This window comes from Neolamprologus multifasciatus, chromosome 7 (genome assembly GCF_963576455.1).
Source record: "Neolamprologus multifasciatus chromosome 7, fNeoMul1.2, whole genome shotgun sequence".
In the NCBI taxonomy this organism is placed as follows: domain Eukaryota; kingdom Metazoa; phylum Chordata; class Actinopteri; order Cichliformes; family Cichlidae; genus Neolamprologus; species Neolamprologus multifasciatus.
Genome location: NC_140445.1, coordinates 61,994,019 through 62,018,815, shown reverse-complemented (window position 1 = coordinate 62,018,815; position 24,797 = coordinate 61,994,019). Strand labels below are relative to the sequence as shown.

General features: G+C 40.5%; 2 protein-coding genes across 2 annotated transcripts; one reads left to right on the top strand and one right to left on the bottom strand.

Annotated features, from left to right (window-relative positions):
• The first annotated feature begins 191 nt into the window (after positions 1–191).
• On the top strand, positions 192–21,307 carry LOC146515799 (uncharacterized). Its single transcript, XM_085164831.1, has 14 exons — positions 192–236; positions 10,237–10,310; positions 10,660–10,745; positions 10,941–10,980; positions 11,094–11,174; positions 11,531–11,632; positions 12,125–12,234; positions 13,444–13,492; positions 14,979–15,099; positions 15,716–15,810; positions 16,058–16,123; positions 16,291–16,390; positions 16,792–16,944; positions 17,025–21,307. Exons 2-14 carry the CDS (start codon positions 10,245–10,247, stop codon positions 18,410–18,412), a joined length of 2,457 nt encoding a protein of 818 aa, XP_085020957.1. The 5' UTR covers positions 192–236; positions 10,237–10,244; the 3' UTR covers positions 18,413–21,307.
• Positions 19,843–24,797, bottom strand: uevld (UEV and lactate/malate dehyrogenase domains). Its single transcript, XM_085164844.1, has 12 exons — positions 24,229–24,797; positions 23,539–23,623; positions 23,379–23,444; positions 23,087–23,250; positions 22,859–23,000; positions 22,678–22,772; positions 22,438–22,543; positions 21,987–22,157; positions 21,737–21,901; positions 21,401–21,488; positions 21,149–21,272; positions 19,843–21,014 (listed from the first exon to the last, which is right to left on the bottom strand). The coding sequence occupies exons 1-12, from the start codon at positions 24,268–24,270 to the stop codon at positions 20,850–20,852; spliced, it is 1,413 nt and encodes a 470-aa protein (XP_085020970.1). The 5' UTR covers positions 24,271–24,797; the 3' UTR covers positions 19,843–20,849.

Genomic DNA, 24,797 nt, shown 5'->3' with positions numbered 1-24,797 from the left:
TGCAGCCAACTCGCTCGCTCGCGGCATGTGGAGCAGGGCTGAGTGAGGAGGGAGGAAGGGGTGGAGGGGTTGTCCGTTTGACCAACATCGATTTGAGCGGAGGTAGTCGACACTCGTGGACGAGCCTTTACCGCGGTGGCAACGTCGGTGTGACAGCTCCCCTTCGCAGCGAGGGAGAGAATGAGAATAGTGGATGTAGTTTGTACAGCGCGGCAACAGAGAAGTCACTTCAAAAGGTGAGCGGAGAAAAGCTTTAGCGTCTCTGACACACTGTGTTGTCTTCTCCATCTGATTAGCGCTTGTAACGAAACGACCCGTTTGTTACTGTCTTTTCCTGTCCTGTTATGTTTTCACAACTTGCGCAATCAGCTAGAGATCAGTAAATGAACCCCTGTTCACTCGTTTTAAAACTAGTCGCACGTGCAGGGCTGTTAGAAAGCGGTCGTGTTAACCGTTAATGGAAGTGAAGGTTTGTGCTCGTGAATGTTTTTTTTTTTTTTTTTTTACGGAACAGATACGGTTTATGGTGAGAGAAGTTGGCTAACTTCGCAAACCCTCTGTGGTTAAGAGAAGTGTAGGAGCGGTATTCATTTTTGGGAATTTCTGATTTTGCATCACTCTCGCGGGCTTTCCAGCTGTTAAATTACGTGTTAACCGTGACAAGACAAGTGTTTAAGAACAGGGAAGATGACTCGGTGTCCTTAATTATCTGGCGTTTCACCCGAACAGCACTAGTCTGGGGTTTTTTCTCACGAAGCAAAGACATTTCTTAATCAGTTTCGCTCTTACCATCTTTAAGTTCCGCATTGTGTTAATGTATGCTTCGCAGGTATGAGAGAAGTGCCAAAATCGGGAACTATAGTTGTGTTCGACACAATGTCCTGTCGTTTTATGTCCGAAAAGCGACATAGTCCTTTAACTGGAGCCAGCTGGGGTTTACTCTGAATATCCCACCACTCAGAAAGCAGACTCCAGCATCCGAAAGTAGGCCAGTAGCTGGTCTGTATGTCATGCTACACCGTGCTCGGTCCCCCCTCTGGAAGGTTAATGGGAGTCTGGCTGGTTCAAATGTGGAGTGGGGGGAGGATACAGACAGACAGACTCAAGTGAAAGATGTCCAGCAGCTCTAGCTCTCCTGTGTAGGATTGCAGACTCATATTGCAGATGTGCATGTTGCTAATGTGCACATTACCTCTTTAATTTAAATATGTACTTGGTAATAGCATGAGAAGTATTGTACAGGCGTATTAAGTCAGTGCTATATTAGGTTTTCACACTTCACAGCTGTGTTTCTGTTCATATCAGAAAGGTGTTTCTATGTTTTTGCTTCTTGTTGTGAGAACCCCACCCATACCTCACAATTTCCTGCCTCTTTAATTATCTCCTGCATCTGTTCCTAATTATTTTAGTTAATAACTGCTTTGATTTGGTTTCTGTTGTAAAGCTTTTCAGATAGCAATAAATCAAGTCTCAATAAGTCAACCACCCTTTAATATTAGATTTTCCCTCATGAGAAAAATCTGTAAATCTGTGTGCACTTACAGATAGGGCATGGCATTTTCAAAAATGAATATTACGTGGATCTCATCGTTTTCAAACCGTCAATTTGATCTAGAGTTCAGCAGCACATGATGACTTTAGGATATGTGTGTGAGTAAAACTTTTCCCTTTAAACATTGTTCTGACTGCAAGCAGGATGTCAGCCACATGTGAGGCAGAGCATGTGAGCCCTTATTTTATTATCCTTGTCTTTTTTCCTAATGACTCACTAGAATTTGCCTTTTTTAGAACACTGATGTGTTCATTAAGCTTTTATAAATTTGCTGTTTTATATCCCTGCTTAGCAGACTTAAAAGCAATTATGTAGTATTATGTTCTGCAGTATTTTAGATAATAAGTAAATCTCTTGGTTAGCACTTAGGAGGAAAGGATCATAATTGGCTTTAGTCAAATAAACCATAAACACAGACACTTTCTTTTTTTTACTCTGATACAACATTTACGTCTGTTTATGGTTCACATGTTCGTTTTCAGCCAGGAGTTTGCATTGTTTACTGTTGGGATAATATTATTACAGCAGAGAAGCAACAATAGTCTTTTTGTCGGTCTGAATGGCGGCTTTATGATAGATTCCAAAGGCTTACAAATGGGCCAGTGTCACAAAAAGCACCGAATAGTGAAGCCTTTTGCCAGCCTTTTAAAGAAAGAAGAAAAAGAAACACTTTACCCCAATAGTGTGACCCATGAAAGGTTTTCAGTGGCCTTGTCACATGATTAAACCACCTACAGGTAATCTCTGATCATCTTGTTGCAATGCAATCGTGGTCAGAGCTGGGGAGGTGTACCATATCGCGTGTGGGGCTTAGTATATAGGCTATAGCTATGTTTATGAAAAGTTGTTCCAAGGCACACTTGAGGCAAGTCCAGGTGTTGGTCTGTTTTTATCAACCAACAAAATAATGTTTAATTTTTGTTTTGCTTTTATTTACTGTATCGTGCTTAAAGCTGTCCGGCCTACTTCAAATGAGAGCTACATCAGAACCAGAAGCAGCAACACTGCTTGTTGATCTGTATGAAAATGTCTCGCACATTGTGTTGTGAGCCATGCTAGGTCGAGATGTCACAAATGGGGTGGTCAGTATTATTCAATCATAATCTATGGTAGGGTAGATGTCACAGAAGCTATTTTGGACAGAAATGAGTAATATTTTCCTCAAAATATTTCAATATCCCCAGCCATTAGTATTCTACATTTTTCTTTTCAGGGTGACAAGATCCTGGAGTTTGTGTCACCATGCATTGCGTCATAGACCTTTGCACACCCTGAATAGGTTTTCTGTGTTTTTACGGGCTACATACAGACAAACATAGTCATACTCACACCTACATACAACTTGGGTTCCTCATTTGCCAAACCTGTGCTTGCACTCCTAGAAAGAACTTAAACTCTGCACAGAAAAGCCAAAGTCATCCAGTGGATTGGAACTTAATAGTATAGTCGGCGAATATCTCAGAATAGTGGGGCATTTATGATGCTTTTATGAAGACTGTGATTGTTAGCACCTTTTAAAATTATATTAATACACAAGGATGATCGTATTAAAAAGGCAGTTATAAGAGGGCAAATAGATGATAGATACCAGTGTAATAACATTACTTTACACTATTATAATCCTTAAGTCTCAAATACAGCATTTTAGCATTTGATCAGTATGTTACTTTATCACAATCATGGTGCAAGAAACTAGGTTTCTGCGAGAACTCATTCCGACATTTGCATGAGCTAGTTTGTCTATAAATGATCCCAATTCTTTTTCCCACACTCCGTCATTAGTGAAATTGAGGTCACACCACTGTTGAGATTGTAAATTGTCACTCAGGCTGAAAACTGCTACACCCATGAGGACACGAGTGGTCGGTTCATGGGATAATAGCTGAAATCTTTGTTTGTTTTTTGACATTTGTAGAAAGGCTAAAACGGACCATCTTGGAATTTCCCCTCTATGATTGGCTCTGTTTGTGTCTTTTCTAGATGCCACTTTAAATTAGTTTTTGCCCCAAATACTTAACCTCGTTTTGCTGAACTGCTATAAGTGTCCTTCCAGTGTAGAGCTGTCCCCCTTCCATAATCCTCTCTTTCTGTCCTTGTAAACAACATTAAAACTGACCGAATCACACGCGCCGTGTGTAACGGTAAGCCTAGCATTTTTTCTTTTTTCTCTTCAGCTTCTGACTTTGGCCGTGGTCGGCTCTTCCTCATTGGGTAACATCCTCTCTTTGTGTTCACCTTCTTGAATTATTTAATCTGTTTGGCTTTCCAAAACCTAGCACTGTGCTGTGGTGGGCAAAATATAATGGTTTGTAAAGAGTGGAAGCTGTATCGGAGGTTACGTTTGAACTTAGTAATGTGACCTGAGCGTTTGCTCTTAATTTAGTGAAGGACGCTTGTTGTGCAGCAAGCTGCTTTTGTAAATGGTTAAATAGGAGATCTGTCTATCATCTGCATGATTTAAGCATTGCTTTTTTTAAAACCGGTTTTTCTCTGTTTATTAGTCATTCAGCTTCACGTATGAGTTTACTAAGTAGTTATTTAAAGTGTGGATATACGTTGTTGTTGTTTTTTTCTAGCTACACCGCTTATGTTGTAGTCATTTATGAGAATGTGGCTTTCTCTGCAGGATCTGAGGTTTTGTGTTTATGAATATTCTTCCCTTGACATTCTTGTCCTCCTCATACCACTCCTCAAAAAATTGCTCGCACTCTGGGAAACAGGCCTGCGATGGGCTTGCTTCTCTAGCATCTAAAACTTTGTGTGGTCATTGTTATAATTAGACCCCCCCTTCCTGCTCTCAAGCCACAGTAATGAACAGAGACTGCTTTCAGTCTGAGTGATACAAGGTGAGGTGAGCCCTCTTCCTCCTGCTCCATCTTGTTTTCTTTCTTTGTCATGAAAGGAAAAAGGGCACATTTGGATGGTGAGTAATGTTGGTATAATCTATGTTCTGTGTGGCTCTCTCTGGAAAAATGATAAGGCAGAGGGACATGGGTAATATAGAGTGGAGCAGGACAAAAAAGTCCTTAGGGACAGCAAGCTATTCTGAGCCTTTGTGCTTTTTCTCAGTCCCTGAGCTCTGGATGTTTCCCCCTGGGTCACAACGTCTGTGTCTGTATTTTCTATGCATAAACGCTACAAAAAAGTGAGTGAGATGGGGCGGTGGGGAAAAGGGCCCAGACAGTAAGGAAGACAGGGAATCTTTTGTTAAGGAGACCATAGCTTCTCAGAAGTAAGATTTTCTCTAAGTGGCCTAAGGTGGGTGGTATTATTCTTGTCTCAAATTGTCCTTTGAATTCCTAGTATGGACTTGCTCTTTGCTTCAGCTCAGTCAAGAAAAGATTTAGTACACAGTTTATTTTACTTTGCTATGAGTCAGTGGCCACTATGAGCAAGCCTTGAGAAAAATGCTACTGGCACGGTGAAACAAATGGCTGTTGTCCATGCACCATCACACCTGCCAAACATGTTTGTTAGTATGGAGCCATATATAGAAGCTGTTGATGATACTGAGATATCTGAGCTTGTTTTTTATATTAATGTGATCATATTTTGAGCATGTTAAAACGTGGCTTCTAAAAATATGACTTGGTAGCTAAATTATTTTTTTATGTCCATTATATTGTACTTTAATGAAGGTTTCATAACTTTTTTTTTTTAGAGGAAAAAATAGTCACTCTTGTGTTTGTTGTAATAATGATTCCTGTTCTCTAAGTAGGTTCTAAGCTTTCTATGACATTCCTCATCTCTTAATAGTGCTCTCAGTTGGCCTCTATTATCATCTAATTTGACCCTGGATGATCATCTTTCTTCGCCCCTGCTTAAAGTAGGGAGGGCACCTCGTGGCCGATGCTCTCTGTCTGCTTTTTCCAGCTCTTTTCTGCTTCTCTTGGACACATCCATGCTTACATGCATACACTGTGTGTCTGACACCCATTGCAAAACTGGAGCTCTGTTGCGATCTGGGACTTGAGAGTTCTTCATGTGGAAATTAAAGCCATGTGGTTGCTTGTAAGCTTCCCTTCTCTGAACTAGAATGACATACTTGTTCTTCACAGCCGCCACAAAGCTACACCACTGAGCTAATGTAATGACAGGGGAAATGGAATGCGCCACAGGACATTCTTTCAATTTAATTGTCATAAATTGTTCTGCTAATGACTGTAGTGATTAATACGATTGTAAACTTAAGCAACAGATGTATAATTCCACCATATTCTTAATTTGAATTGCTTTTTCTTTTGATGTAGGGAAGTGAGAAACCGTCGATGAAGCGTCAGATTTAGATCATTTACATCTTAGTCGTGCCTCATTAAAAATCTGTTTGTCTTTGACACTTCATGCTTATTAGTACCCTGACAGTGAGGTTATAAGATCCTCTGCAGGAACAGCGGGGGTTTACAGTACATGTTTATAATAAAATATGCATCTGAAGAGTGGGTGTTTACTCGGCAAGGTAACCAGGCTGAGTCGGTGCATGGTTCAAGCTTGTCTGATCTGAGCGTCCTTTGGCTGACCATGCAGCGCTGACTAATCGTGTGCTCAAAAGAACGAAACATCTGGCGTCGCTTTTTTTTTTTTTGCTTTCGCCATCAGCAGTGAGGTTAGTGTTTTGAGTGCCAGCCACATAAAATACATTAACGTAAAAATTTGATATTAATAACAATATTAATATCAGATATTAACAACAAATCTGACCTTTGGGATTCAGGTCAACTTTTTTCCAGTATTTTTTTGTGTTTTTGCCCTTGTGCTGGTACAAACTGTCTGAGGTAGTTTGACTTGAAGGCTTCGGTTCAAGATATCAACCCACACTCACATATTGGAAATATGTCATCGTGTATCTATCTAAATAAGAGTCTAGCGCTTGTGGTTAGTTTCCAGGGCCCTACAGTAAGTTATTGCCAGACTACTTGTAATCCCAAGCTTTCATTCTTACTTGGCGCTTGTATAATCCTCTGTCTTAAATCGGAATCCGCTCGGATTAAGATTGATTATAAGCCAAAAGAGAGATGATCAGAAACCAAGGGAAACAGAAATATGTTTAAATAACGTTTGAGAATTGTGTTCTGTTTCCTGTGAGATTAAATATATCTTTTAGTTTTTGAACCGCAGTTAGCTGATAGAACTATAAATGGCCTTTTGGTTTTCAGTGCGGAGAGCTGTTTAAAAGTGTGCTACCAGTAAGTCTTTGAAATAAAGCTACTTGGCTTAATTTTTTTCCTTGCAAAAGCCAGGCTGGTTATGGCTTTATCCATGACTTTTTAGAGTATGTGAGCAACATTTAGAGATAGGAAATTTTAGTGATAAATCAGTAAAGGAAGTTTTGACTGCCGCATCACGGCATCACCGCTGAAGACCTTGTAATTAGCTGACTGTGACTCAGAATGCTTTGCAAGCTCTTTGTGGTTACAACTGTGCACTGTGAGCTTATATATGTGAGCCTAATTTAGAGCCCTATGTCATAACAGGAAATGATGTCATCTAAGCCTCAGTTTCTACCCTGTTAGCAACATGGTTGTCAAAACGTAGCCATACAGTTGTTGTTTGTTTTGTTTTTCTTCTGAATGTTCAGCGGTGTTAACCATCTCAAATTCCAGCTTACTGTTTGCTCACTATCTTCTCACTATCTCAAGGGGCGATTTTGTTTCTTTCAAAAACATAACCTTTATTCATTCCTTCTGTTTTCTACACAGTTAGACAAACGACACATCCCTGTTCATATTAACTCCCCCAGGTGTGATATTCGTGTGAGGTTTCTCCCACTTGGTGACCTTCTCAGTTGCTTAATCACATTTTCCATTGAGCTTCCATCTGTTGACACCCTGATCCCGACCACAAGTAGCCACCTTCCTGTTCACCACTTAAAAAGAGCAGCAAAGTAAATTACTTTGACGCAGCCACGGATGTAGCCTCAGCCGTTTTCCCTTGTATTTTGCTTATGAGTCATAAGCAAATCACCAGTTGTATTAGTGTGATATAATCTTACTTCTCGGATGAGAGGTGAAACGTCTTCAAGAAACATAAAGAAGTCCGGTCGCTTTTCTTTCCAAGCTCCTTAGATTACTTTGACCTGGATGACTGAGAACCTACGCAGACAGATCAACTGCAGTTTTACTGAAATCTTTCTTGCTGATCACACAGTCCAAGTCTGAAAGAGTTGAAGTATTTGTTTAATGGCTGGAGGAAGAAGAATTTTGTCCTACTCTTTCTGTAGTTTTCCTTGAACCTGTTATTGAAGGAGTGGCAGTCACTAGTTTCCTTTTCTTCCTGGCTCAAAAACAATGCTATCAGCAGTGCGGAGACTCAACACAGGAAGAAAGCATCTGAGACCTAATGATGAAGCCCGACAGATGCTTTAATTATTTATTTATTTATTTATTTTTTAAAGAAATTCCCTCAGCAAACAGGATTTTTAAAAAGTAAAATTCCATTGTACAAAGCATAATGAAATGTTATACACAGTGTGTATATATATATATTTTATACATTTACAACTTACATTTATAAACATGTGAAAATGCAGTAAAGCAATCTTCACTTTGATGACCATAAGGGTTAAAGTTGTTGGCATATAAATCAATTAACTCCTCATGCATTTGAATTAAGTTTCACTGGCAGTGCCATTAAAGCTGAACTCATAATAACAGAGCACGTTCTCTTGGCATAACCTTGCTTACACATCCGTGTTGTGTGACGTTCCTACTAAGTCATTGCATTAAAATAAGATTAGTCCTCCTCATTCACTTAAATTCAGTGCATCTCTTAGAAGAGAAACATAAATTAAACTTTTGATAATTCTGAAAATACAATTAAATCAATTTGATTAATTAAGAAAAACAATTATGTAGCTTTACAATGTGGTGCCATGACACTCCACACATCAACTCCGATGTTAAAAAACATTTTTTATTTTATTTTATTTTTTGTTTCACACATGGTACAGCAGTAATTCATTTCCAATACACAGCCTTCCTTTCAATTAAAGTAACACTGTTTCCACGCATGAAAAGGAGCAGGAAGAAGAATAAATTCTTATTGACACCTGCCCCCTATCTGTGATAATACAAGTAGGCACTTACAACCAAAATTACACTCTGACAATATTCTGCACATAACAAAACAAAACAAAACAAAGCAAACAGAACAATATACTCAACAATGAGCAATACCACTAAATATCAAACTAAAACGATCATTTTTCTACAATTAAATTCTATTATTTTCAACTTCTTCATATTGGTTTATCATTTTATTCTTATAGCAGATTTTAAATTGAGAAACATTTGTACAACACCTAAGATGATCACTGAGAGAATTCCAGTTTCTTATGCCTATGACTGTTGGACACATTTGCCTTTGTGTGGTTCGAGCAACATTGTGTGCATAGTTAAAGTATTCAGTGCAATTCAGTTTTATTTATATAGCACCAGATCACAACAATAGTTGCCTTAACGTGCTCAGCTTTTTATTAATTTATTTCTTTACGACTTTCTTAGCCTATGATAAATACACTAGTAAGACCACATTATCTGATCATGTGATATAGGTAAGATAAGACTTTGGTTACCGAGCTCACCTCACAGACGGTTTACACAGCTGTTCAGAAAGTATGCTGATGCCATCAAAACCCTGAAATGGCTCAAGCTGAGGTGGATGAGAAAAGGGAAATTTTGAAAAGGAAAGCAAGGAGCAACAGAGTCCATTTGTTCAGAGGTCTGGTTTCAATGAGCACCTGTTTCTACTGTGGCAAACCTCTTCCATTATTAGGCCTAATTGTAGGAGAGTCCCAAGAACTGCTCGTATTTCAGCAGCACTGGATATCTTTTTATGTGTGTGTGAAGACATCGTTACAGGTACTGAGAAACAAATTGCATCCTGAACTTGTACGTTTTGTGAATTGTAGATCGCTTCAAATGCAATGTCTCCCTGTCAGCGCAACGAGTAAGGGTCTGCAGGGAAAAGTTAAAGGGTCTTTGTGTGAGACGACAGGTGCATTCACACCTGTTGCTGCTTGGCATGCTACGAAAAATCTACTGCCTGAGGTTTCTGTTGGCTGCATGTGTCGAGAATCAGTATGACGTTCCTCAGTACACCGCGTTTATTCCAAAGGGCTGACTTATTATACTAATTTCCTGTGTAACCTTTTTAAAACAAACACTCTTCAAAAAGTCAATGTGAAGAATTGCATTGGACAATACCATGCAGGCTAATTCAGACAGCCAACTCTAACGGCACTGTGTCATAAACATGTAACATGCCTCATCCGTTATATTCCATATTTAAATTTCTAAATTTCCTACTCGCTCTGACACGTCAGTGCCGCTGCTGCGCTGCATTGCTTCGTACTGTTTCAAGCCCTCCACCAACTCCAGCATACACTCATAGGCTGTTTACCTCACAATTTCTGTATGTGTCATATTTTTATGGAGGGATTTCAGTAAGTTTAATGCAAGGAGATTGTAGCAGTTACAGTTATCTCTTTTGCATTCAAGCAACATTTTATACCATGGATCAAGTGTGTAATTATCCTACCATACCAATCAGCAGTAAATCAATATTTACCTCAATATTAGGTCAATATTCTTCCACATGCCCAATGCATATGCCAATGCATTGGCATATACACGGGTTAAGAGATAAGAGATTACTCTCTTAATCTATTTCTGTGTGTTTTCTTATAGATTTTGACATGAAGAAGGACATAGACACATTAATAGCAGAAGAACGGGCTGAAATCATCTCTAAATATGACAAGGTAGGTGTTTACAGGAAAACCTAACTGTGACTGTGAACATTTCCATAGTGACCAATTTGTGGTTACACTTAGGATATTTTTGCAAAGCATAATGCATTTATGCCACAGAAGATTGTCACGTTTCATTTGGAGGCTACTTCACAGATCAGCATTCACACGCTCCCTACCTTTGCATGGGCTAAGACTCAATTGCATCTGTCAGGAAGGCAGAACATCGTCAGAAAATGTCAAGGCATGTGCTCATGTCTCAGGCTCCTAATTTAAAATGTAGTGCACTGACTCGCAGGGGTTAAAGAGGAAAATAATGGATCTGTCCAAATATGCATGATTTGAACTGTTTGTGTTTCAGGGCAGGCAGGAGGGTGTCAGTATTGATCCGTGGGAGGATGCTGACTACAGCATTTATAAAATCACAGACCGATTTGGCTTCCTGCAGTAAGTACATTTGAAGCTTTGGTCTCTACCTTGCAGTATTTTGAATTTGTGCACATTCCCTTGCATTTAATTGGTCCCATCGTTCTGTCTATGCTACTTCTCAGATTATGATGACTTTTTTTATCATTATAAAATGTAGATTACTCTCTTAATCTACTGCTTTGATACATATTGTGTATTCCTGCCCTTCTCCAGTGAGGAAGAGCTTCCAACACCCAGTGTGCTTGAAGAAAAGGTATGAACATTTTAACGTATAGCTACTTCATATTTTTACCATTCAAGTGATCTATATATGTCCGAATCACATATGCACTGAACCACATGTTGTTTTGTCTTTCTTCTCTCCAGCAAAAGCAGCAGGAGCTCGAGCGAGTTGAGAAATGGCTGAAGATGGTGAAGAAATGGGACAAATACAAGAGCAGTGAAAAGGTCGATAGTCACCCATCAACATTCAGACACCAACATGTTTTAATTTAGCCCATGCTTCCTTTTTTCTGCTTGGCTATCTGATGTACTATTTCCGTTTCTTTTTATAATCTGTTTTCCATTCCTCTTTTAAGCACAGCTCACTCCTTTATCTCTATCCATCTCCTCTTACTAGACTATCGTGAGGAGATGGATAAAAAAAACAAACAAGTACATGAGTGTATGAGATGAATCCGTGTCAATCAAGAGAGCTAAAAGGCGTACACCTCAAGTAGCATTCAAACGTGACGCTATCCCTCTGTCTGTTTTTGCCGCCTCATGAAGAGCCTGTTCGTGTGTTTCTGTCACATCTGTTTCAGCTGGCGAAGCGTGTATATAAAGGTATTCCTCTCCAACTTAGAGGACAAGCTTGGGCCTTGCTTTTAGACATAGAGAAGGTGAAACAAGATGGTAAATATGAGGTAAGATCTTAAAATTGTTGGCAATTTTCATTGATTTTGAGAAACTGTGTCCTGGTTTTTATACACAGAAATGCACTACTGTATAGTGCTGTGTAAATAATCATTCTGTACATATGATAATTTTTAATCCTACAACTGTTTATAACTTGCATAGTTCACATTTCTGTATAACTGTGTATCTCAGATTTCTGTATAGTTTTTTATTTCATATTTATATCCTGTTCATAGCCTGTACATACTTATAGTTATAGAATATTCATAACATACTTCATACTGTGTACATTATAACATACCATAATAGACCCATTTCTGTAATATACTTACATATCTATATTATTGCTAATATATATTTGTAATATATCTATATCATGGCTAAAGCACTTCTGGATGGATGCAAACTGCATTTCGTTGCCCTGTACCTGTGCATGTGCAATGACAATAAAGTTGAATTCTATTCTATTCTATTCTAAATGTCATTCCCCTGTTATCCAGAAAATGAAGCAGCAGGCTCGTAACTTCTCCACAGAAATTAAGCAGATAGACTTGGATGTTAACAGAACCTTCAGGAACCACATCATGTTCATGGATCGCTTTGGAGTCAAGTGAGTTCTTAGCTTCACTCAGGAGGAAGCTGAAGTATTTTATTGTATCCACAAGTAACACATTATACACACTTTTTAAGAAACTGTTAAACCTTGGTTGTTGTTTTTTTTGTTTTTTGCTACAAGTGGCCTTGTCAGGTTTTTTTGTTTTGTTTTGTCAGGTCACATGTCCAGGTTTCCCCTGACAGAGGTTCCTGCAGGGTGTGACCTCTGACCTAAACGTTGCAGTAGCCCTGTCCCCTCCCCACTTACATACGCACTCACACAGTGCCCTGCACACACACACAAAACCAAAGATGTGGTTTCCTCCTCTCTGCATTTTATTAGCCTTCCTGTCAGTGCGCAAAGCCCCACAGGAAATGGCATTATACAGAAATGTGCGCTGGCGTCACATGTACTGTAATACCACTGCAACAACAGAAACTTATATCACCAAATGTACACAGACTTACCTTCCAAACACTAAATACCTTCTTGTGTTTCTCATTGTATTTGCTTGGGGCAAGGCGCTGTTATGTGTTACTCTTCACTCTGAGTGTGTAACTGAGTGCTCTGTTTTTTGCCCTTTGTAATGTACTTCCCCTCCAATTCAAAGCCACCGAGTCCAAATAGACCAAAACACCGCTCCATCCTGCCTGGCTGCCCACTCCTTCCCTGCAAGTCAGCAGCTGTCTCACACACACTGAGAAACTGAGAGCTATTTAAAGGTCCTTTCCTGTCTCTGTCACTGTCCATAAGACATCTATTTACTATAGAAGCCTGTGGGGGCATTGTCCTATCTACATCTGCGTACATTAGATCTGTTACGATCCCTACGCCGTGTGCACGTTGTACACATTACACACACATTGGCTGCCTGTGTTCAAGGTCTGAAGCAGTTGTGATCTGATGTAATTTCTGGAACATCTGTGGGGCTTTCCATATATGACAGCATATTTTCACATATCATGAACAAAATATATACTTCTCTACTTCACAAGGTCAGCCATTACGAAAAGAAAACCCTAAAAGTTATCTTCTTGGTCTTTTTTTTCAGCCATAACAGAAGTCCTGTTACACATTAAAACTTAAATCTGTAGCAACAATACTGAGGGTTGATTAAGCGACTGGGTGGATGAAATAATTGGTTCAATTGAACCGCTTTACTCCAACACAGCGTTTCAGTTTGTTTGGTTGCTTTAACTGGTGGCTTCTCTGTTCTCTCTCCAGGCAACAGGCGCTGTTTCACGTACTAGCTGCTTACTCTGTCTACAACACGGTGAGCAAATTTGTCCGTGTATCCGTGTCCATACTTAACATTGTGTTGCATAATATGGAGGAGTCTTGTGTACACTAGCTGCACAGGAACAAGCAGCACATCCATCAAGAGTGTTAGTTTCTGTACAGCGGAAAACAGGCCGAGCTATCCAGACCCATCTGTTGTCACTCTTGTTTAAAGCCTTAGGAGAGATCTTTTATTTATGACTGGCTTGGCCTAATTGTACAGCAACACAGTGTAGCAGATAGACCATTGTTCACACTATTAGACCAACTTCCCCTTTTGACAATATTTTAGCTTCGAGACAAGTATTAAGCCAATTCACTATCTTTTGTCTTAATGTAAGAGGACGCCTTGTTTCTAGCTAAGCGCAGCTTTTAGAAAAACAAACCTCACATCCTCATTTCTCAGAGAAGCCAAGTTGGTTACTTTTCACTTAGCAGTCATCTTAACAGTGTCTCTGCACCAGTGTCGTTGAATCACAGTTGTAGATCTGAAGGCAGAGATAATGAGTTTTTCATGCATCTGCTTGAGGGTCTCAGTGTATTTTTCCAAGTGTTTCTCTTTGCATGGTGAAATTCAGCGTTTACAGACACGCACAGAATCACCAGCACTCGTATGCATTTGTATCCTGTGTCTGAACACTTACATCCATCATTTGCATTCATATTGAACGGATTTTAATATTCCTACGCTTTTCAACTAGCAGAAATTTAGCAATAGACTTTTGAAGAGTACACCACACGCAGGCGAGCCAAAATCTGTTTTTCTGATTGGTTTTTGTAGTCGATTCCTGTGTGGTAGAGGTGTTTGAGCCAGAGGAAATGGGCATGTGTCGTTCCCTTTTTCCTTTTTCCCCTCTTCTCACACACTGCTCGGAAGAAACTGGGTCAGTAGGAGAGCCAAGAGAGAAAAGGGAAGAGAGAGATGGAGGGGGGGAGGCATGTTTGTTCTTTTTGCCTATGTGATGGTAGTGAAGAATGTGGAGAATGTGTAGTTTAACCTCACCATAACCCTAACTGTATTTATGCTTTTCCTCGGAAGGATATTCTAGTGTGTCCGTTGGTAGCTACACAATAAATCAGCCTTAATATGGACAAATACTAAGCATGTGTCTGTGTTTGCATGTGTGTGCTTGCCAAGGGCTAGTTTAGTTTAAGTCACTGAATCATTGTGAAGTCATATTGTCAGTAATTGAAGCTGGATGCATGACATTACTGAGAGTCTTTGATTGGCTAGTGTACATATTTGTACAATCCAGGTTCGAAGTGCTGATAATACCAACACTACATCTTGTTGTGTACAGTAAAACTTCCAGAGTCTGTCTTCAGACCTCATAAGACATTCAGATGCTCTCTGTTCCCTCATTTCTTAGCCTGTGAGCGTGCGTGCATGTGTGTGTGTGTGCTCTATTAAATTATGAATACTTCCTCTCATTTGCCCGTTCTGTTTAACTAAGGCCATTTCTGCTCCTCTCTTCCCCCAGGAGGTGAGCTACTGCCAGGGGATGAGTCAGATCGCTGCCATCTTGCTCATGTACCTGAATGAGGAGGATGCCTTCTGGGCTCTATCCCAACTCCTTACCGACAACAAGCATTCCATGCACGGTGAGACAGAGATGGGAAACAGGAAAGCACAGCTAATTAATGTCTGGGAAGTAACTGTACTGTTTAAAATGTCTGTGAAGGTTCTCAGTCATCCAGGTCATCGTAGTCAAAGGAGCTTGCAAAGAAAAGCGTCTGGACTTCTTTAAGTTACTTGAAGACGTTTCACCTCTCATCCGAGAAGCTTCTTCAGTTCTAAGGTCAAATGGTGGAGAGTCCCAGATATAAACCTAGTGGGAGTTTCCCCCCACAGAGGGACAAAAGGACCCCCTGATGATCCTCTAATCGCCTGAGCCAAGGTGTGAAACTGGATGTGGGTCCCAATCAGCCAGAGTTTCAGGTGAGTTCATTGTGAAACCTGGCCCCACCCTTCACAATGAACTCACCCGAAACTCTGGCTGATTGGGACCCACATGTGAAACGTCTTCAAGTAACTTAAAGAAGTCCAGACGCTTTTCTTTGCAAGCTCCTTTGAGTACTGTTTAAAACCAATTAAAAATATAAGGATCCTTTACCAACTTGAGTAATCGTTTTTCTCTTTAATTTGTATATAATACATCTCTGCTATCGCCATACACAACTTATAGTCTGCTGACTAATTTTTTTCCCTCCCTGCTAGGGTTCTTCATCCCGGGATTTCCCAAGCTGCACCGTTTCCAGGCTCATCATGAGCTAATCCTGTCCAAAATGCTGCCTAAGCTCAAGAAACACCTGGTGAGTAGCAGACTGATGACTGATGCCTTCCATCCATCCTTCCATCCTCAAGAGTAATTGAGCTCTTTGAAACCTTAGAAGTTCAGACTCATTTCAAACAATCAGGTCATTTCTCATTTTTTTTGATTAATTCATGTTGCAAAGGACCGCACGTTGCAGATCTTAGATTCCAGAGTATTTGGAAAGCGAGATTTATAACTGAAAACAAATTCTAAGGCAGAGTTTCGCATTCATTCCTGCTCCACAGGACAAGGAGCAGATGACGACAGGGATTTACACCACAAAATGGTTTCTGCAGTGCTTCATTGAAAGAGTGAGTATTTGGATTTCCTCCAGATCTTCACTGTTTTTTCGGGGGGGTTATATCTAGTCCCATTAATGAGTGCCTCACAATGCTTTCTTTTACTTTCCTTTTTAAATTAGAACTACACCTATGGCAGTTTTATTATGTTTTGATGAGACTGACTCTTAAATTAACAGACACCTTTCACCCTCACCCTGCGTTTATGGGACATCTACATATTGGAAGGGGAGAAGATGCTATCTGCTATGGCTTACACTATCCTCAAGTTACACAAAAGTGAGTATGAGGCTGTGCCATGCCGCGCTTTATCCCTCGATACGGCCGCGGCTGCTGTTGCTACACGAGTGAGTGTTACTGTGTGGATTACATTGCACGCTTCCTCTCGGTTGGCTGCTTCCTAACTGGATGGCTTACATAACAGAAGTGGTCGGTTGCTGTGGAGAAGAATCAAAAGCTGATTTTTCATTGGGTGGCATACTCTAGCACTGGCTCGGCACATTGGTTGATTTCTTGCAAAACAACTCCTTTAACAGGCCAATTCTTTACTTGGTATCTTTAAACATGACATCTGAGCTTAACTACTCTTTTTAACAGTAACATTTCTATTCCTCACCTTGTGGAGATTATCCTCATAGATTACTTTGCTCCTCCTTTGTCCGTATTGTGTGTGTAATCAGAGCGCCTGCAGAAACTTCAGTTAGAGGACCTGAGAGAATTTCTTCAGGAGCAGCTGGCTGCTTCTTTCTTCATGCCCGATGATGCTGTTGTTGAACAGTTGCAGACAGCAATGACTGAACTACGCAGTAAAAAGCTGGACCAACCTCCTCCAGGTGCACCTACGTTCATCCTAAGCTTCTTTGTCTACAGCGTTTGTCTTGTAATAACCCACAAATTCTGTTTCCTTTTTTAGCCAAGTCAGATGAGTTACCCAAGAAGCCTCTGGGTCAAGAGAGACCAGTTCTCCTTCTCCCATTGCAGCCTGACTCTTCTGTGGAGGTCAAAATAAGTCCGCAGTCTGAGAGCCAGCCCAGTACAGATACCCAGGAAACAGTTGGCATCACCCCACATCAGCCTCCCTCCCTTGCAGAGCCCCAGGAATCAAGAAGCCTCTCCAGGCCAATCACACCTAGTTTGCCTTCACCAGACCCTGTTGTGGTTCACACACAAGGGACACCATCTTCTCTGAGACCTTGTCGAAATCCTCCGATCCCTCCAAAAGTAGGGGTAAGGAGAGATGTTAAGGAATTGTTCCCAGCAGTTAGTCAAGAGAGGGGCAACGAGGAAAACGAGACCTCAGTCACAGAGATCCAAGACGAACCTGTGGATTGGCCTCCACCCTATGAGCCTCCTCCCTTGGATATGCATACAATGGAAGCTGAGGAGGAAATCATGGATCTCCCTGACCTACCACCTCCACCTTTCATTTTTCCTAACCAGAGTGACCAAATGCCACTGGGAGGTTGTTCGCCCCATCTGGGAGCTAGGACTGGCCCGGGTATCCAGCAGTGCTCTCACTCCCCCCGCTCAGCCTCACCACTGGTCAATCAAATTCAGCTATCCCCAAAACTATACCCTAAACCTCCGACATCACTTGACATTATGCAGAAAAAACCTTTGCCCTCAAAACCCTCCCCCAATCGTGCCTTCACAGATCCGTCTTCGTCTCCCAGACTTCCCCCAAAGCCAACCAAGTTCCCAGTCTCTCTATACGTCCCGGCATCTGCAGGAGATAGACGGCCTTCTAACACCTCACAGTATGACAACCTTTCGGAGGTTGACGAAGATGACCGTAGTCTAGAAAGAGTGCTGAGCTCCACTCCTGAGGAAATTCCCAGCCTGCACAACAACCCATCATACAACAGAGAATATGACCCTGCTGTGTACCCTCTGCCTCCACCTCCTGTCTACATGCATCACTCTGCTTCCCCTCCCTCACTATGTGCCCTTCCCAGTTTGCCACAAGAACCAGAATACGCAGGAGAGGGCAGTTGGGTGGAGGATCCTATCCTTGCCCCTCCTCCGCCTAGTTTTGCCGACAGACTTAGTCCCCTCCAATGCACCACTGCCAGCTGTTCAGACCCGCACAAAGCCATGTCACCCGGTTATTCTAAGCCTTTCTCCAGGGGCCCCAGAGACCATTCTGCCTTCCCAGCACCGCTGTTGTACACCGGGTCACCTCCGGCTCACTTAAGATCCTCAGGACAGTCAGAAGTAGGAGTAGCTTTGGTCCAGTCCAGTCCAGACTTTTGCAGGGTGCCTCAAAGTGGACATCAGTTGCCCAAGTCGGTGACATTTTAAAGTGTTATACAAATGTTACTGAGTTATTGATTTTGACAATATGCTTGGGATTCTCTGTTACTGCTTGTCTAGTTTTCAAAGCCATTTTAAAGGTGAAAGGCCAGTAAGTTTTAAATTTGTCGTGTGTGTGCTCATGTGCTCATGCTTCGTGTATAGATTTCTGATTCTTGCACCTTCTTTTATGGGCAGTGGTGTCAAATTTGTATTTAAATTCTGTTGGCTGCACAGAAAAAGTGTTAACTTGCCTGCTCTTGTTGTCATGTGAGAAAATGAGGTTTCAGTTTTTTGGATTGTAATAAGAAATTTTCAGACTGTTTGTCCATACAACCTGCGCATTTCACCATTGGTTTGTTTCTCTCTGTTTAACAGTGTCCCAACAAAGTGTCTTAACCTTATCATGGTGCACTGAGGGTTGCAACTCTAACACAAGGGCTTTGAGGCTGCCAAATGAGACCTTGCAACCAAAGCCTGTACATTTATGCTGAATTTATATCAAACTGTGAGCAGGCTCACATATCTAACAGTATATCAAACTGTAATGAGAAACTGTAATTATTCTTTACAGAATTTTTAGGTCAGTACTTGATTTAAAAAAAAAAGGACCACTAATGCAGTGCACAGGCAAACCTTTCAGAGAGTTTAAAGCTGTATCCACCAGCAGCAATATGGAACGATGTGATACTTCTCTGCTTTAAATACTGAAGTTTATATCACATGAAGCCTGGTCAGGTCCGCTATTTCCCAGGCAGGTAGCAGTGGGTACTTTGTTTGTCTTTTTAATTTCTTTGTTTAGATGCTTTTGTTTTTCAAAGTAATAGTTCCAGTGTTATCTGTTTGTCTAATACTTGATCTCACAGCAATAATGTACTGTGTATATATACATGCATGAATCAAATTTAATTAAGGAAAGACTAAAATGAGGTTTTATTCCATCACATCAGCAGTTTCTCAGTAAAATCTATTGACACTTTATTTGAGAGTAGCGCCATCTAGTGTTCAGTGGTAGAATAGGTTCAAAGCTGTCGGACTAAGACCGAGATGCTTTTTGGGAAACTACTTCTGCTTGTTAATAGTTCTTCCTTTTATTCTTGGTTATGAATGTGCACATATTCAGAGACTTATACATGAGCAAATCCCATATCTCACTGTTTAAGACTGATATAAACCAGGAAGGAAAATTCATCTGAGTTTCTTCACATATTTTAGAGCTATTGGTGATTTTAGTGTTTTATTTAATTGCTATAAGGACTTTTTTTTTTTTTTTTTGAGAAATGGAAGTTGAGCCATAATATAAAATACAAGGAACTACTGTATAGTCAAACATGTTTATGTTCTTACAATTATGACATTGTATGTAAACATCAGTTTTAGGGTTTGTTTTGTTTTTTTTGCACTGACATTTGTTATTACAGACTTTGCCGTTCTTAATGTTTGTTTGTTTTTTTATGGAATTACAAATTCGTGCTAAAGTCTTTGGTCTAGGTTTGCAGACTCACTGTACATTCTTGTCTAACAACTTGGACCTTAGCTCCCACACAAGTATATTTGGCTTGCTGGAGTATTCTGTCATGTGACCTGCCCACCAATTGTGGATCAGTACTCCTTTTATGGATCTGTTTGGCATCAGTGAGATTTGGGCTCGGACCAAAGCTTTTGTGCAGTTATGCAACTGAGTTTTATAAAGAGACAAACCCCGGTTATTCCTTTTTTTCTCCTGTTTTCTGCAAAGACAATTCACAACTGCTTTCAGATATTTATTGCACACCCACAGTATCATATAGTGTATATACCTCAATATCAAGGTGCTTAAATTAGTTTTTTTTTTTTTTTTTTATACAAAGTAAATTAGGGCACAAGAGATTTAAATTTACACCTTTAGAAGTTCCTTAATATTAAATATGAAAGAAGAATATTCCAACATAATCCACTGATTCAACGCCAGCATCCTCCAGTACGTATAATATTCGTACTTCATATTTTATCTGCAGCCACCCTGATTTTTCTCCTGTTGGGATGGGTTAAACATAAATTTTAGGTATAAGTGCGCTCTTGTCTTCAACTTTGGTTGTTCTCGACAAAGCAGTTAAAGGCTACAAGCATCACAAGTTTTTATGTTTTTGCAGAAAGTTTCTGTACATTCATGTATCAAGTTGTGACAAATTGTCATTTTTACCCAGACAAAATGAACGGCTTGTCATAGATGTGGTTACTGGGAACACAAAATGCTGTCTGTACATCGACAGTATTGATTGATTTGCTATACACTGTCTGAGGAGAATGGATGAACAAATGCTGTGATTAGGTTTATATAAATTCAAAATAGAAGTAACGCCTGTAACCTAAAAACGAAACCACATGCAACCTCAGCACAGACACAGTCCACCTGCTGAGGACGGGGTAGTAAGTAGCACAGCTACGCCCACACCGCTCGTATCGTTCATATCCTAAGTTGAGCCATGAGGTTGGAAAGGGAGGTAACACTGTTCCTTAGTTTGGAGTCTTCTTCCTGTCCCAGTGACACTCCAGCTAGGCGTGTGGAACCGTTTACTCCCATAATACACGGCAGACTGAGGAACACCTCTACAGCTATGCCACCCCAACCCTAAAGTAAACAGAAAAGGCTTTTTTTAGAACGAGATAATCAATGACCTTTCCTACAATGCCCTGAAAGCATCACACACTCACTCACATTATTTAAATTAGTTGCTTCAATAACAAGCCACTTAGTGTTGCTACCTGAGCAAGTGTGGAGACAGAGTGCACCTTCCTCTTATCTGTCAGGACACTATTTGTAATGTCGGCGATAGAAAGACCCACCGACCATGACCGCTGGCCTCGATTTTTCATGATCTCAAAGGCTCTGCAGGCACAAATTAAAATAATAAACATTTTTTTTTTAAAAGAAAAATATTTACTTAATTGATCAAAAATGCACTTTTACAATTATTATAGCCTTTTGTTCAAAGTTATAATAATTCATTCAAGTACCTGTCTAACAGTGGTTTGGTAGAGCTGGATCCTTGGGCAATCTCAGGTGGTGCATTGGAGTTCAACCCAGAGTTACTCATCACAGCAACTGTGAGACAAAAACAGAAGTGTAATCGTTTGGATGACTGGTATTTTTTAGTCCTTAGAATAGAAAGAAAGTACAAGTTGAACCGGTAGTGCAGCATTACTGCTTATGGTTGAAATGGTTGGGGGAAAAACAAACAAAACAAAAACGTGAGGTGAATAAATGGGTTAAAACAGTCAGTGTACAGGTCAGGAATTCACTGAAGGAAAAAAACAACAAATATTTAAATAGTCCCTTTTTTTCTGGCTCACTTTTGTTATCTGAAAGTTCTCCTATGACCCAGGCTGGTTTGTGTGTGTTCAGGTTGATATCCATGACATGACTGAGTCGCTCCGAGTCCAGGTTACACCCTGCTCCGATCACATGTGTTGGAGGCAAGCCACTCTGCCTCCAGGCAATGTGGGTCATGATGTCCACTGGAGAGAGAGAGTGAGTGACCGTACGTGAGTTATATAATGAGCCGAGCTGTCAGTAGAAGGCGTGTCTGCTGCTGTTACCGACCTGGTTGTGATGCAATTAGCATCACTGCGCTAGGGCTGAGACGTGCCAGATTGGGAATTATTCCTCTGTACAAGTCAACGTTGGTCTGTACCACGGTGACATACGACTGTTCGCTGCTCCATGCGTTTGCAGTCACCACGACCACCCTGGAGCCTGCAGAGGCTGAGATATCTAGCACAGCAGAGACGATGGTAATTAATTCCTGCGGACCTGTCACAGCAAAACTTGTAAAAGAAAAACACAAAGCTTAGGCATTGTTAATTCAGCAAACATTGACTGTGGCATTCCCATTCTTGTTCAAATGTTTTCTTTCCCCTCTTTCCTGATGAGTCATCAAATATGCTCTCTACACAAGCACAGTGCCGGTCGTCTCCCTTCTAATCAAACTGACATCACTGGTGACTCAGCAAAATAGCACCTCTGGGTTATTTGATGGTGCAGTGTGACGTACCTCTGGATACTTCAACATTTGGCAGACTGAAAATCTCCAGATCTGTACTGCCACCCTTGGTGGAACTCTCAGCGACGTCAATGAAAACCAGTTTATCCACTTTACACTGGATGAAAAGCAGATAACAAGATAAACCACTTATGAATAGTAAAATAGGAATTGCTAACATCTGAAGCTGGTGAAATAATAATTGTATGACATAACAGTTTATTAAAAAAATAAAGAAAATCAGGTGATTACCTTGGATAAAATGCTCATCACTGATGCCATTCCTAAATCTCCTCCCCCAATAACTGAGACTTTGTTGATTGGTTGACCGTGATGGCTGATTCCACCTGAAATTTAGTAAAGCCATCACTATGAACTACTTGTCTCATTAGTGATCATCAATTATAATAAAACTATATATTAGGAGTTGCACCATCACTGATACGGAAATTGGAGACAAACGCCAGGAGCTCATGGGGATCTTTGTTGTCTGTTGTGGTCTTTGAGGACAATGGAGGGTCTTCCTGAAATTTGGTAACCATCTCATTCAGAAGACCCACCACAGATGACTTTGGCTGTTACAGAGGAAACGAAACAGCAACATTTCAGCACCTTGTCCGCTTTTAATTTTAAATTTCAACCAGACAGTACAAGATCTTACATGATCCCAGTTGTGAAGGCCAGGTAGGTGGATGCGTCCATTGGCATCAACGTGCTTGCCCTCTCTGATGACCATGTTAGAAGTGGGTTTCATGTGACATATGGGAGGAGTGAATGGGAAGGAGTCCAACAGCCACAGCTGAATGGGGAAGTTGTAGGAGCGACCTTTGGACAGAGACACCTCAATCAGTACAAAATTATGACCTCATGCTCAAATTAGTGATGCTATTAAATTATACAACTCTTTCTGTCAAAATTGGGAGGCAAGTGAGAAGAGTTTGGTTCAGCCATACCTTCATATTGGACCGGGAGGGTGCCAGTTAATTTCAGAAGGTCTTTTTGGGTGCTGTCACTAAATGCTGAAATATCAGTAAAGATAGTATAAGTTTAATGTTCTTGTGTGCGAAGGAAATGTGAAGGTCAGCAGTAAAAGGGTTTAATGTAAGAACTTACTGTATGTGCCTGTGGATGGCTTCATCCCAGGATAGATTCGATAGATTTTCTCCAACTCCTCAACAGCAACATCACGAAATTTGTACTAATATCAGGGGGCAGAGAAGGAAGACTTCACTGTTTCATATTTGGGTTATATATTACACACTCGAGGGAGGTATATTGTACCACATCCGTTCTCTACAGATTTGGGTCATTACAGTAATCTTTTATTTACATTAATTTATTTATTTGTGGCTGTAAGAACATTTGTCATCGTACATTTATTCTGACAACAAAACACCCAACAATTACTTTTATATTGACATTTTCTTGAAGGGTCCAACAGGTCATTGCGTATTGCTGTATTCCACACCTACAATGGAAATGCTCATCGGCACAAACAACAATAAGTGAAGCACAATAATACTGCAGTCTACGCAAAATTAGACACGAGTAGAAAGCAGCTCAGTTTAGCACTTTTTAATTGCTCTTCCTGTCTCATTACTATTTTAAATAAGTTACCATTCTGTTTTTTCCGGTCTCATTGCCATCCAGGTTTCTCTCAGACTTCAGTAACAGAGCTGGTTCGGCTAGTTAGTGAAGGGAGACAGCAGCTAACCTATATTAGCCTGCTATACTACCCGGCAACTATGTTTTGAGTTTTAACTTACGAGGATCTTTCGAAGCAGTTCGTAATAAATCACTAACCTTCGAAAGAATCCGCTGGATTTTCTCTGGCGTGAGGTCCATCTATTAAAGCACAACTCCCCGAAAGAACATAAAAAATAATCCTCGTTTCCTTTGATTTCCACCAGACTGAGACTTTGCTTGAACTCTAAAAAACAAACTTCCGCAAACTTTAAGGAGTAGTCAGGCGACACAGGAAGACGGATCCCGCCCACTTGTGACATCAACTACGGCAAGGTGGCAGGTACAAAAAGATATGTAACGCCATTACCACACTGTATGAGCACAACCTTACATACTGACCATGCCAGTTTCTTTAAATAAAATAAACAAAAATACTCGACACAATTTAGGGAAGGAAATCGTTTTTGCTCTCTCTTCCACAGAAATACAAAGCAAAGCATTGACTACCTGCTGCATTGCATTTGCAGTCCAAAAAAAGCTCTTTTAGATTGTCATACTCTGAAAATGAAGACATAAAACTAAACAAAAGCCTTAAAGCATTATTGTCTGTCAGATCCTTGCAAAGATAAAACACAAAGTATCAAATGGTAATGTCGTCTACATTTTACTGAGTTTACAATAAAAGT